We start from the raw sequence: 15,101 nt of genomic DNA, 5'->3' as shown, positions 1-15,101 counted from the left end.
CTAAACGTCCTCAACTAACAAAGCTAAACGTCCTCAACTATTCCACTTCTGAAGATTGCCACTCACCTATTCTTTTAACTAACATCTTTTCATTTTTTAATAACGTCTCAAATGTGTAGTAAATTGTTACACGCTACTTCGTGGAATTTTCGACAATGCATCAGAGTGAAGGACTTGAAAAATTCAAGGATAAAACTATGAATAATGGGCACATAAGCGTAACAAGATGCCAATAGTTTGTGCAAGTCGTCATTTCCGTCTTAAACCTCGGCTAACTACGAAATAAACCGTTTTGCATTTTCCCGCATTGTTTAGGAAAGTGATGGCTAAGTTATGTTAGGGTCGTATTGCGAAAGATTTAACATAAAATCGCGTGCTTGCTTTATTTCGTGATTATGTTTTGTAGTTACACAAATGTTAAAAGTTTTGTACAGCTTTGCGCTGATCACGATTTTCTTGGTACACAGAGGTCATTTGGAGTATTTAGTTCAAGAAGCTTTCATGATCTATTGCGGATAATATTAGTATAACATTTTATTTCACAATTAGTTTGAAACATGTCAAAACCAGCAAAAGTAGTTTTCTCAAAATTTTCTCGCATACTTTGTAATAAATTTATCATGCCAAAGAACGCCTAGCATGGCATTGGCGTGCAATAGTTACGAAATATTAAATTTTGGCATGAATTTAGTATTTTTATTGAATCTATCGGGTCATCATTGGCGAGTTATTTGGCGATTATTCACTGGCATGCGGTTAATAGTATCCGAAAATTAAATTCTTGTATCAGATACGTTCGGACAAAAATTTGACACAAAATTCCCCTTGTAATCACAGATAGTCGCCTGTAGTGGATATCACTAACTCGTATCTACACGCCAGATGTTAAATCTGTGTACCGAATATATCTATATAGCTTTCTTCCTTATCTAGTGATTGTGCATATTTATATTCGAATCGTCAGACAGACGGACTTCTAGATAGATTTTATACAAAATTTGATAGAAATTTACAAATTTGGTGTAAGGACCCTATAGCAAATCTCTGAACCCTCTAACCTCAAAGCATTTTCGAGTTATCTTTGTCACAGACAGACAGACGTACAATTTCCGAATATGCGTTTTTCAAACACAGGGAGGACTAAAACGTGGAGATTCGTCGAAGTCTCGAGTTCGATTTTTTTTGACGACTAATCTACATTTTCTATACTACATATACGAGAAAGAAATAAAAACTTAAGGAAATTGAAAGATTTTTTTTTATTTAAATATTTTTTCTGCGAATATATAAATTATATTTAAAATAAAACCTTACTTCTAATCAAAACATTTGTAGTATTTTTAATCCTTTCGATTATAAAGATAAATTGACTCACTTTTTATTCATTAATCTGATTAGTGGTTCTAGATCAGCCGGGAACGCCTGGATATAGACTCACTCTAATTTGTACCGATTTTGAATAACATAATCGATACAATTCGAAATGAATTAGATCGAGAATCGGCTAAAAACTTTAGATTTGTATAAAAGACTAAACATATATTACTCAGAAAGTACTGTCTCGCGCAATCAGTTTAAATCGTAAAAATATCAAATGCCCTGTATTAATTTGGATATGAATACAGAACAGACTGGAGATTCAGTTCATACAATTTTGTTACATATATTCACTTTCTTATCAGCATACCTTAGTTTTGGCATAAAAGAATCAAATTATAAAAGAAACTATTCGTGTTGAAGCAACCAATCTTTCTACTAGGCGTAACAGGATTTTTTTTCCCCCGGAACGGCCTGGACAATTCTACGTCTGTTATGAGGACTTATGTTGAGCAAAGAAAAATAAAGACTCATTTAAAACTTACTCAAAAGGCTCTTTCAGGGTTCTTTTTTGTACGTGTCAAAAATTTAGTTTTAATTATTTTGTCTATTTTTAATTTATATTCCAAACTTTTTTTCTATAACAATTTTCTTTAGGTCAGAAGGAAGAAAACGAGAAAAATATCTAAAAGAAATTTTAGATGTATTTTTTAATGTAATGTTCAAATAAAAAGCTAGAAAACGATACCCCTTCTCCATCGAAGACACTGAAATTTCAAAATTAATTTATTTAAAAAATATTATTTTCATAAATTTGTTTCATTCGAGTATCTAAAAAGAAGTTGCCATTCGTACATTTTTTTAATTATCCTAGAAAATTGCACAATAAGACAGTTTCTATCTAAAACTTTCATAAACAGAGTCGCAAAAGATAATAGTTTGAATTTAAAAAATATCAAATTAAGGAATAGATTTGTTTAAATGAATCAATCTTAATGAACCGGATAGAATAGGACTGATAGTCAAAACAAGTGATTGAATCAGTTTCACTCGAAGAACAAAATGGGTGAGAAACATCCGTGTAAGGACCATCAGTTTTATAGAATTCATAATCTGCTTTCAGAACACAAAAGGATGCAAAAAAGGCCGCAATTCCGGAAAAAAGTCAGCAAAGCTGTATAAGAAACATAACATTCAATATAAAATAGATTTAAAATGTAGAATGCGATATTATTTAAATAAATTCATTAATTTTTTTTAAAGCGCATGAAAAATGGGGAAAAAGAAAAAGAGAAAACGATATGTTTGTTGAAAACTTCGGCTTTAAATAAATGTTAACTTATACATTCTTTTAAATCCTAGTCTGCTTTTTAAAACGCATTCGGAATATATATCGTTCGCAAACATTCATCAGAATATCAAGGCTTTTTTTTTTTTTTTTTTTTTTTTGGCAAATGGTTTATATGTATTGTACACGAGGAAATAAATACTGTAGTCGAAAATGCTCGTGTTAAATAGTGTGTTACGTAAAATTTTTAACTTCGTTTCTTCTACAGGCATAAAATTATTTAGAATGTCTTTTTCTTCTTGTGAGATATAAAAAACAGTTCTACTTCAAAATAATTTGTTAAACACTCGGATTTCAAAATGATAACTTTTAAATACTCGGATTTCAAAATGATAACTTTTAAATACTCGGATTTCAAAATGGTAAATTTAAATACTCGGATTTCAAAATGGTAAATTTAAATACTCGGATTTCAAAATGGTAAATTTAAATACTCGGATTTCAAAATGGTAAATTTAAATACTCGGATTTCAAAATGGTAAATTTAAATACTCGGATTTCAAAATGGTCAATTTAAATACTCGGATTTTTTTCACCGATTACATTTTATGAAAAAATATTCGGTCAAAAAAATACAACTCAGTTAAGAAAATATTATCTTAACATTCATTCAACACAACTTCATTTTAAATAAATGCTATCTCGAAATCTAGTCGCAGATGCTCTACAGGGATAAACTAACTTTATGCTAATTTTTTACACTTTCAGCCAATGAAATCAAAAGACAACAATCGGTGTTTGAATATCGATTTACTTATCAGTGAGATCAATTTACTTAAAGGAGTCATCAACTCGATGCAAACGGATTGAAAAATGCGGTCCATTCTCTTCCAGACTTAGTTGTTTGAAAGGAGAAAGATGGATGGCGGAAAACGAGATGACCATGACCTGCTATTTCAGGAAGGATTCCTAGCAGGAAAGCGAGGTCAAATTACTTCCTCCTCGGATCAGCATCGGATATTCGGTGCTTTTGCTTCGATTAATCGGAGTCGTGCTGGGAGTTTTGAGCAAACGTTGACACCGAATATAAAAGCATGAATAATTACAAATCCATACGAAATTTGGTATGTGTTTTAAACATTCGTGGACGTGAAAATGCTATTTCAATCATTTTTGCTGTGATGCAAAATTGTTTTAATGCCACAGCTTTCATATTTATGCACCACACAGTAACATGTATTCTGCTTATAAATCGTAATTTTTTGCAATTATTATGATCTTTAAGTAATCACTAACTTTCTCATCAAATCCGCCCCCCTTCTTTGAGAATTCAAAAATTTCCATAAAATAGAGATTGACATTTCCTTAGTACCTGTCTTTAGCTTGATCGTTTGTCTATATTTGCAGCTTAATACAGCGCTACCAGTGGCAGCGCTGGCTAAAAATAATAGCCACGACCATTTTAAATGCAGACACGGCAGGTAATATTTAATTATTTCAGTCTAGGATTGAATTTAAAATAAGATTTACTTTAGTTTCAGTTGGGTTAAACACTGAAAACTAAACTCTCAAATGATTCTTGGAACAAAATCGCAATTTTGAATACCGGTCAGAGGACGAGGACGATACTTGAGATAATAAGAGACAACAAGAATAATTTGTTCTTCTAAAAGAGGCGGATTGCTCTTTGAAAGCTTATGACTGACGCTATTCCGTGAGATTTGGCTTGGGGTATATATCTTTCCGATAACCCAGAGTAGAGAACTAACATTCTTTGGACAAAATCAACTAGATTTGGATTAACTAGACAAACATGAAAATGATTAATATTTTACAATATATATAACAATTATTAAGCTCATATATATATAACGGATCTCAAAACAGGGCCTCGAACCGGCGATCTCGAAACAAAACCACTAGACCATCGCGGTTTCAATTTGAAACTACAAAATTAAGTGCAGATTGCTAATTTGTAAATACTCCTTTGCCAACCAAAAACTAATTAGATGCTTTGCTGGTCGTATTCGCTGGTTGAATTTCTTAAAAGTAAAACCAATTATTTGATCGGCAACCAAAGTTTGTAGTTATCTTAGTAATAGGTCTGCCCATATTGCTGTAATAAAAAAATTGAATATTACATTCATTTTGGTTGCAAAAGAATGCCTTCAATCCGATGTTCCTGTAACGGCATCAGTGAAGTAAATGTTCTAAAGGATGTGAAAATGAATAATTTTCAAATCTGAGAAATGCAGGAACATTTTTTTTTCTTCTTCTTTTCATTCGTTAATTTTTTTAAAAAATATTGAGAAAGCATCTCAATAAATTGTATAAATTCTTTCTCAAAATTCTCTCATTCATCTCAAAAAATTCTTTTTCGTATACGAAGTACAGAGAAAATACAGTAATAGTCAAAAAATTCGAACTCGACATTTTGACGAATCTCCACGTTTCAGATTTCCCAGATTTAGGCTAACACATATTTCGAAAATGTCCGTCCGGCTGTCTCAAAGTGACAAGTTTAGTTTAGTTATATTAACATCCCGTTGTAAAGCAACACTAGGGCTATTTTGGGACAGACCTCGTCATTTTGAACCGCGGTCAAATGACGAGGACGACACCTGAGCTGTCACCCCCCTCTCCACGCTACACCACACCAGCGCGAGGACGTTTGGCATGACGGATTTAACGTGTAACAGACCCCCTTACACGACGGTTCTTCGGTGGAATCGGGTCTCGAACCTGAAACCCTACGGTTCACAAGCCGAGACCTTACCACCAGGCCACCACGACCCTCTCAAAGTGACAAAGATAGCTCATAAGTAATTTGAACTAGACGGATTTGGTTTACGGGCTCAAAAGCAAATTTGTATATTTCTATCGAATTCCAAGCAAAATCCGTTCAGGGAAAATCTGTCTGTCCGGCTGTTCGAACATAAGTTGGCACGATGTCTACAAAACAAAGCGAGCCAGATAAATAAAATTCAGAACACAGATTTAACATCTTTAGTACAGTATACCAACTACGGGTTGACCGTTCGTCGGTCTATACTTTCAGAAACATGTAAATCCGGTAACTCAAAAACGTATTGACTTAACCCATTTGTATCATAAGCGCATATATGTGCGCATTTTGCCTGGTAACTATCACCAATGCGCATATATGCGCGCATTTCACTTTGGCATGTATCACCAGAGCGCATATTATACTCATGCATATTGGGCGCATAGTGAATGAGAAGAGGGTAAAATAACGCAGAAAAACAATGAACAGCTATGTTTCCAACAGCAGTGAAGAGATAATTAAACCTAGTAAACGCAGACATTTCGTTGCGATTTCCTCTGATAACAGCAATAGTAATCAAAGTGAGAGTGATTTTGAGTGGGAGACAAAAAAAAATGATAAACCTAAATTGCATACATTTATATCAGATGGTGTTGTAAATGAAAAAATAACAAATTTTATTAGACAGAACGTTTATAAGTTTTTGACAAAGGAAATTTTTTAACATATTGTAACTGAAACTAATCGATTTGGCGAAAAGGACTCGAGTTTCAAAGAAATTTCTGTAGAGGAATTGCAAGTTTATTTTGCACTCATTATATTGATGTCTATGGTGCAAAAACCTACACTGCAGAGTACGGACAAGAGCATTGAAATGCCGTGCTTCAAAACAGGGATGTCCCGAAATAGGTTCATGGCAATTTCAAGAAAATTACACTTTGCTAATAATGAACATTTGCAGAGTGATGATCCCTTATGTAAAATTACTAGCTCATGTTCATTGTCGGTCTAAAGATTCAAAGAAGTATTCACACCATGTCGAGACGTTTCCTTGATGAAATGCAGAAGCAGAATTTCTTACATTCAATATAACAAAACAACAAGAGCCCGATTCGGAATAAAATACTACGAGCTATGCGATTCTAGAACAAAATATATACATAATTTTAAAGTTTATGTAGGAAAGGATAAGTGTAAAAGGGGGCTAACCAGCACGGAAATTGTTCTAGACATGATGAAAGAAAATAACTTGTTAGAAAAGGGCCATTGTTTCATTGTTTATATATTGATAACTGGTATAGCTCGCCTCATTTATATGATAAATTGCATAAATTTAAAACAAATGTTTGTGGCCCGGTGAAAACCGATAGAAAACATATGCCTAAAGCTTTAGAAAGTAAAAAATTAAAACGAGGTGAAGCAAATATACTGCAATGTAAAAATATTTCCGTAATAAAGTGGAAAGGCAAAAAGAATATCAACGTGTTATTAGCAATACATAACCTAGAGTTCGCTGATACAAGGAAACAGAACTAAAGAAGATATTGTAAAGACAACAGTTGTTTTAGACTATAATAAAAATACATGGGTGGAGTTGACGGAGGTGATCAACTTCTTAATTTCGTACTATGCGACATTATCAGAAGGTGTATAGAAAGTTTTTTTTTTATTGTCTTGACATGATTTCTTTTAAATAGTTATATTGTTTTCAAAACAAAATTATAAGGACAGAGCATTTCACATTGAGCATTGAAAAAAAAAATATACCTAAAATAAATACACCACAAAAAAAAGAGCATTTACACCCTCTCTATCATTACCACGAAGATTTACCGGTCAATATTTTCCAACCCTCATCGAAACGACATCATAGAAGAAAGCTCGCAGACGCTGTGTAGCTTGTTAATCAGGAAGTGAAAAAACAAAAAGATACATTTTATCAATGCGACATATATCATGACATATCATGTGATCATATCACGACATATCAATGTAACATATATCATGACCCGACATAATGTGACAATGTATCATAATGCCACAAGGCATATTGCCATGTGGCATTATGCCTAAACCATTTCAAATATTATCATGATGTGCAAAATAATTAGATTCCTTTCCTCTAATTATTGTAATAAATTATAATGAAGTAAAAATTATTCATGCAATATTGCTTTTATTTTTCATATTTTGAAACAATTTCATTTAAATACATCAAAACAATTTCGGTGATAAGAACGAATTTTTCAGATTTCTGTGTGATGCAAATGGGTTAAATATATCAAATTTGCTTTGCGATTTTTTGACTAAGTTGTTTTGTCTCAAATTTTTGTTCCAATCGGGTGGGAAGAGCGCATATGAAATTCAAATTTGATTTTTGAATACTTCTGACCACATGTAAGAGATTAATCGCCAAAAATACTTGCCAAGGATCACACGATAGATTCAGTAAAAATGCCAAATTCACACCAAAGGATAATAGTTCGTAATTATTGTACGCCAATGCCATGTAAGGCGTTAGTAAAAATGCCGAATTCACACCAAAGGTTAATAGTTCGTAATTATTGTACGCCAATGCCATGTAAGGCGTTAGTAAAAATGCCAAATTCACACCAAAGGTTATTATTTCGTAACTATTGTACGCCAATACCATGTAAGGCGTTAACACCTTTAACACTTTCATGGGCCATTTGTTTCTTTTTTTGAATTTCTCCCCCTTATGTTTTATTAACAGTTAAACAATAGCATTTAAAGAAATATTTTATTTTACCGAATTTTAATTTATCATTAAAATTTCAGGGCTGAGAAGTATACTTCCCAAGGAACCATTTACAATCACAATTTTTTTTAAAATTTAATGGTGAATATTTGCCATGAAAAGATGAGAAACATGTTGCAATGCACAAGGGCATATCACATGTTGTATACATGTAGCGGGCCTTTTTTTTTTCCCTTTGTATTTCTCATAAGTATATTTTGTAAGATCATGTAGGGGGGGGGGAGTAATATTCCCCAGGCCCACGAAAGGGTTAATTAGAGAGTATGCGAGAAAGTTTTGTGGAGACTAATCCTGCTGTTTTAAAAATAGTGAAATTTATGGTAAAAAATGACAGGCAACTTTGATCTCTCAGTAAAGTATTCACTTTAACAATTAAATTCTCCAGTTAAATTCTTCCTAGTAAAAATATCTACTTAATCGAGATAATAACATTTTTATTGATTATTTCATTGTTTATGTTTTTAAAGTGTTAAAAGTAAATAAAATAAGTGATTAGTCGCGCATGCGCCTTCATCCAAATGCAGTGCAGCAGAAGAACACAAACTTCGTATTTCAAACTTTTATACGGAAATGCTTCATGTTATGTCTTCCTGTTCCTTGCTGCTTTTAGGCAACAAAAAATTGTTATGTATGTGAGAAAAACATGTTTTTTTTTCAAGCATTTTCATTCATTTATTACAAATATTTTGATTTTTCGGAAAGTAATTGCATTGCAATAAATCATTCCCAAACGTTCCGGGGAAACAGAAACGCCTAGTTTAAAGAAAAAAATTGAACATCGATTCTATCCTTCTGGCACATTTATAAATTTTACGGAAAATACTTTTCGTTTTAAGATTTTAAAATACTGAAGCAAGAGTTAGGTGTAAGAGAAAGGGCTCTACATAAACAGGTGTTCTGTTTAATTTTATTTTTATTTAATGTCATTATCAAAACCTAAAATTCCTTTCCGAAACTAAAACTAATATTCAAAAGAAAAAATCTTAATTATCAAAATTTAGAGGGGAAAAAAATGCACTGCTTGTGAATTAAGAAGAAGTAAATAAAAAAAATTCAGTGAATATGGGCATGGACTTGACAGATTCTAACATGAATATAGATGGATATTAAATTACTAATTTGATTATTATAATGTATTCATTATTGACAGAAGGCATTCCATTCTCAAAAGATACAAAAGCTACTGAATTTATGCTTTTAGTGCTAATCAGAAAACGAGAACGACACCTGGATTATCAAACACTTTCAAAGTCACAGGCAGAAAGAGAATTTCAGCAAAACTTCATATGGAACTCAGAAATCTTGGATTTCCCAGTCAAGATTTTACTCAATAACAAAATTTATTAAAAATTGCCGATTCCATGATGCCGTACATAACAGCGTATAAAAAGTTGGGATATGCAAGTTATATGAAAGTCTAAATAAATATTGTTAATCCTCTAATTAGAGGTGGGAAGGCACCACCCTTATTATTGATTAAATGTCCTACTTAAATCTTACTAACTCTGCTAATGCCATGCATAATAAGGTATAAAAAGTTGGATACATGGAAAGCTACCTTTGTGTTGATCATCTAAGCTGAGGTGGCGAGAGAGGTCACCACACGTATTACTGATTTAAGATCCTACTTTTGAACATACTAATATCAGAACCTACTTTTGAACATACTAATATCAGAACCTACTTTTGAACATACTAATATTTTGAATATACTAATATATTTAGTCAATTTATGTTCATATACTGCATGATAAATTAGCCGCTCCAATTAAATTATGGAATCCAATGCTTATCGGAAAGATAAATCATTTGTTATCCAGCGCAGATGGGCAACATGTAGTTATGATGATCGGCTCCTACTACAATTATCATGTGACTATTGACAAATAAATTAGCCCCGATATGTTATCCCCTCAGAGGGAGCCTAAGAACTGAGGGTGAGAAGCTTCCGGAATGGTAGTTGGTTCTCGCCGCTCTGGTGAGTAGAGAAATGGCGGGAAGTCGACCATCCTCTACCGACGACGGGACGTGCTTCCAACTGTACCATGGCCGGTGATGGATTTTAGGACTCAACCCTAATTCTCGTCAATGCTGTCACGGCGGTCTTATCTTCAGCTTTATTCGTGTGTCTCCGGTGGGATCGGTTTAGTTATATTAACGTCCCATTTTAACCTTTTAAAAGGCCATTTTTTTCTAATCACAATATATTAAAATATTTCTAGCATTGAGATTAGCTTAAGAAAAGTGATTCATTTAACTTATTAAATAAATGTAATTTGATTAATTAGTTAATTTGTTTAATTAATAATTAAGTAACAAATCAAGACACATCATTTTGTGTGACATAAGGAACTGAATCATCCAAGTTTCTGTAATGTTGAAAAATTTGTCAGAACTTATGCCAACCTACATAACTTCATGCAAAGATTGATTAATTTGGTGGGAAGCATACTTCCCATGGCCCTAGAAAGGGTTAAAGCAATATTAGGGCTTTTTTGGGACGGACTTCTTAATTTTGAACCTCGGTAAGATGACGAGGATGATACTTGAGCTAGTACTCCCCCTCTCCAAATTTCCACACTACACCAGCTGGAGGATATTTGCCCCTACGGATTTAACGTGCACCAGATCCACTTACAAGACTTTTCTTCGGTGGAATCGGGTCTCGAACCTGGAACATTTTAGTCCCGAAGACGAGACCTTACCAGCAGGCTATCGCAGCCTCTTCGGTAGGGTCGGAGAAGTCATTTGTGATTCTCACTGTGCTATCGTGTCATTATGGAAACTTCTAATTTTTCTATCATTCCGTTCTAAATAGGGGGAGAGAGAAAGTTCTCTGCGCCTTTTTGTGTTATCATATTGATTAAATTTAATCTTAAAAATAACACAAAATGATTTATTTAAATTAAATTTTTAAAACAATCCAAGGTTATTCCCACCCTTGTCGGTCACGGTTTTTTAAAGAAATTTATTTAAAAAAATTTCAAGTGCGATTGCCTACGTAACAAACGCACCATAAATCCCTTCGTTTATCTTACGCAAACATTTAAATGTGGTATTCAACATTTCGCCCATCCACGGTAGCCGAGAGAACATTTTTCGAGTCGTTTACGAGCTGATAGCGGCGGCAGCAACACGGAGGAGTTTCGTGAAATCTGTAAACCGTAAAATTATAAAGAAAACACGACGCGAAAAATAACGAAGGGAAAAAAAAAATGTTTGGTACTCGTCATGCGGCCAATTTTGCATCGGCGATGAACGAGCCTCTTTGGTATACTAATGAGTTGCGTCTGGAGTTGGGAGGATGTGTCTGGAAATTATGCAATGGAAAGAGTAAGTATGCAATTTTTATTTATTTTGCACCTTGCCCAATTTGTACTTTAGCGCGAAAGCTAAAAAAAATCACCCAGAAATTCTACAGGTTCAGTTCTTTTATAGGTATGAACTACAGTCGGGAAAAATAATTTTGAAAAATATTAAAAAATACTTATATTTCTGAATTTTTGCTTCTTGAATTTTTTTTTTGGGGTGGGGAGGGGTTGTTTTGTGCCGACGTCATCTAATATTTCCTTTTGGTCTTTGGTTTGGTCGGGATTTGCATAACTTCTTTATAGTATTAAAAAAAAATAGAACTTTATTAAGATTTGTTCAAGATTTTGCAGATAATTTTAATATTTTGAATTTTTGCATAAAAAAGATTGAAAAAACGCCATTGAATTAAAAATACAACAGTTAAAAGGCAAAAGTTTTTTAACAATTTGATTAATTTTTCGAGAGTGATGTTTCGTGGCAACTTCATCGAATATACTCATCTGGTCTTTAGTTTGGTTAGACCAAACTTCTAATTTAGAACTTTATCACATGATTTGTCCAAAATTTTTCAGATAATTTTTATATTTCTGAATTTTTGACATAGAATAGATTCAAAATACACCTTTGAAGTAAAAAATTATAGCAGTTAAAAGTCAAAAATATTAAAAATTTATTATTCGTGTTTTGTAGGCTTTTTTTTGAGGGGGGAGGGAGGGGGTGATATCATCTAGAATTCCCGTTTGACTTTTAGCTCCATCGGGGCTTACCTAACTTCTTTAAGTTAAAAAGGGGCAAAAAAAAAAAAAAAAAATTCCTTTACCTCTTCTCGTTCAGAACTTTATCGTATAAATTATTCAAGATTTTTGCAGATAACTTTTTTAAAAAAATGTAATACTCAGTTCCTCATAAACAGGTTGTACTTTGATCCAATTTTGAAAAAGTTGGGTTCATCGAATATCACGAAGTTTTCACGGAAAGGGTTGGCATTATGAAGCATTGAAACATCTGCAAAATCTTATTATTAAGTCCACAGACTGCTTATTCTGTAATTCAGAAATTGCAGAGCATTTTCGCGAAATTAAACAAAAAAATTAAAATATACCAAATAGATACATTCATAATTAATATCCCAATTACACAAATAACAAAAATTCCACAATAATATTCCCTTTTTACCAATATATTTTTTAAGACCCATAAAAAATTAACTATTTTGATAGCATTTTTAATGGCGCAACTATTCATATAATAGCCTTCTTGGTATTTTTTCAAGTTTCCTGTTTAAATCTAATTCTAGTACCGTTGTTGCATTACATCGGTTTATCAAATGTTTTTCAATAAAGCATTTTGAAAGCATAAGGAAGGCCAAACAGCTACATGATAGGGTTAAATAATATTGTGCACAAACATGTAGTCATAAGTCACAATAAACAATGAAACATGGTCACTTAAAAAATTCCTTATTATTTTAATGATACAATCCAAGATGGGGAATTAAATAGTACTTGTTAAAAGATATGCCTCGTGATGCTGACTGGTTTTAGTGGCCAAATCCACTTACACAATGTACTGTAGGGTTAAATAACATTATGCTCAAACATGTAGTCACAAGTCATAATGAACAATAACAGAAATTTCACAGTCAGTTAAATTCGTCATTATTTTAATGATTTAGATTAAATTAAAGATAAGCTCATATGGGGAATTAAATAAAATTTATATGCCTCTTGATGCTCACTGGCTATAGTGCCTAAACCACCCAATCACTGCAAGAAAAGGACGATTAAAAGCCAGGAAATCTATCAAATTCCAAGTATGGTTCAGCAAATGTCAAAACTTTTTGAGCACCAAGCAGTGCGAGCAGAATTTCTTTGTATTAAAGAGAAAAAGATGGAAGTCGATCAAGCAAGCAGCTTATGAGTCAGTCTTTGGGAGCCGGTCCATAAAGCAGCTGCGGAGTCTGCTGTTTAAAACTGGTCTGTGACTAAAACTAGTTCTGCATTAAACTGGAGATTTTGGCTAAGGCAAAGATGTATGCAAAAAAAGTGCCCAAAGGTCTATTTTTATTGCGGAAAGAAAATGAAAATTATATGGTATTTGAAGGAGTTCAAGTTGATCTATGAACATTCAACTAAGCTAAATGATTATACCTTTATAAATGTCTCGTCATTCATTTTGAATATTCACATGAACTTTATATTTATTTTGAATATTCATTTAATTCTTTTTCGTAAAGGCTTTACCACCCATAATATATTATGGATGGTACATGTACCATATTTTGAAAAACCTTGCCTATTGGCAATGACGATTTAATCATCTTGTTGTCCGCGGCAGCTCACATAATGGGTTTCCGCTTCTTATAAATAATTAAATTGGATTCATATTTCAACACATCTTAATTTTAATCAACATATGATTTATTTCTGTTTATATTTTTATTTTAATAATAATTTGTAATAATGTACCTGCTTTTATTTATTTTTTTAATTGTTTATCATAGAAAAAATAACTAAGGTAATTAAATTCTTGAAAAAATAAATCATAATTATTAGACAATGTTTTTCCTAATTACATATAAAATCATTTATCTTAACAGATGATAAAGAATTCATAAAGATAGAAATGTAAGATCAAAAATTTTAATGTTATATTAGGATCTATTAGATGGAATATAATAGTTAAAGAATTAATATCCCATTAATTCTTTAACTATTATATTCCTATTATAACTATTATATGAAGTTAACTATGATATGATCTTTAACTATTATATTCCTCATTAATTATTATATGAAGTATATAATAAATTATACTTCATATAATAATAGTTTTCATAATTGAATCTAACAACATATTAGGATTATAATGTGTTCTATCTCTTAGAATTCGTACTTTTTTTATATATCATTTGATAACTAGGCTAATAAGATTTTTTAATTAACCTACTTGCACCCCTCCCCCTTCCCTTTCAATCAAGCGAACCTAGGCAGCTGTTTAGTCAGAAATCTACCACTGTTGATGGATAAACGTAGTCATAAGTCGCGAATCATGCATCCGATTACAAAATTTGGTTATTAAATTTGTAACTTAAAATAGCAAATAATTTTTAAAAAAAATTTATTCGGGCGCGCGTACATATCTAAAGTATTTCATGCCTTTATTGCATTGAAATGACAATAAATTGCCCCAAATAGGATCAATAATTTAATCATGAGGTTAAATAAATGCGCATATCTAGACCTTAAAAATAGAATAGATTTGACATAGGTAGTTACTAGAATAAGGTCTCTAAAACTAAAGCTTATATACCATTAGCGGTACATGAATCATAGTTTTAGAAACCCACTAGTGGTACTTTACATTATTTTTTCTACAAATTAAAGCAAATGATTAATATGAATGTAAAATGACATCCTTCTAACATAATGTCTTAATCTTTTTTTTATTCAGAAATTTTACCTGAAAGAACATACATTATTTACAATGGAACAGAGACATTAATCCTCATCTCGATCTCTACCAACAATAAGGAAGAAGTGTATGGCGCTCAGTAGAGCAGGCCATTTGAGGAAAAAAGATATTCACGTGCAATACGAAGCACATCTAATTACTCATTT

At 32.3% G+C, this 15,101-nt stretch overlaps 2 protein-coding genes across 3 annotated transcripts in view; one reads left to right on the top strand and one right to left on the bottom strand.

The window, feature by feature from the left end:
- The window catches only part of LOC129975715 (unconventional myosin-XV-like), a 351,522-nt gene that overhangs the window by 332,451 nt on the left and 3,970 nt on the right, over window positions 1-15,101 (bottom strand). The window lies entirely within an intron of this gene.
- Window positions 11,421-15,101, top strand: part of LOC129975716 (uncharacterized) — a 36,449-nt gene continuing 32,768 nt past the window's right edge. Inside the window, exon 1 of the mRNA XM_056088890.1 lies at window positions 11,421-11,502. Within this exon, the coding sequence (XP_055944865.1) occupies window positions 11,424-11,502 (79 nt within the window). The 5' untranslated portion in view covers window positions 11,421-11,423. The remainder of the gene's footprint in view (window positions 11,503-15,101) is intronic.

The sequence above is a fragment of the Argiope bruennichi genome, chromosome 7 (genome assembly GCF_947563725.1).
Source record: "Argiope bruennichi chromosome 7, qqArgBrue1.1, whole genome shotgun sequence".
Lineage (NCBI taxonomy): Eukaryota > Metazoa > Arthropoda > Arachnida > Araneae > Araneidae > Argiope > Argiope bruennichi.
Note: the sequence above shows the minus strand (reverse complement) of the source record. Positions and strands in the feature narration are given on the sequence as shown.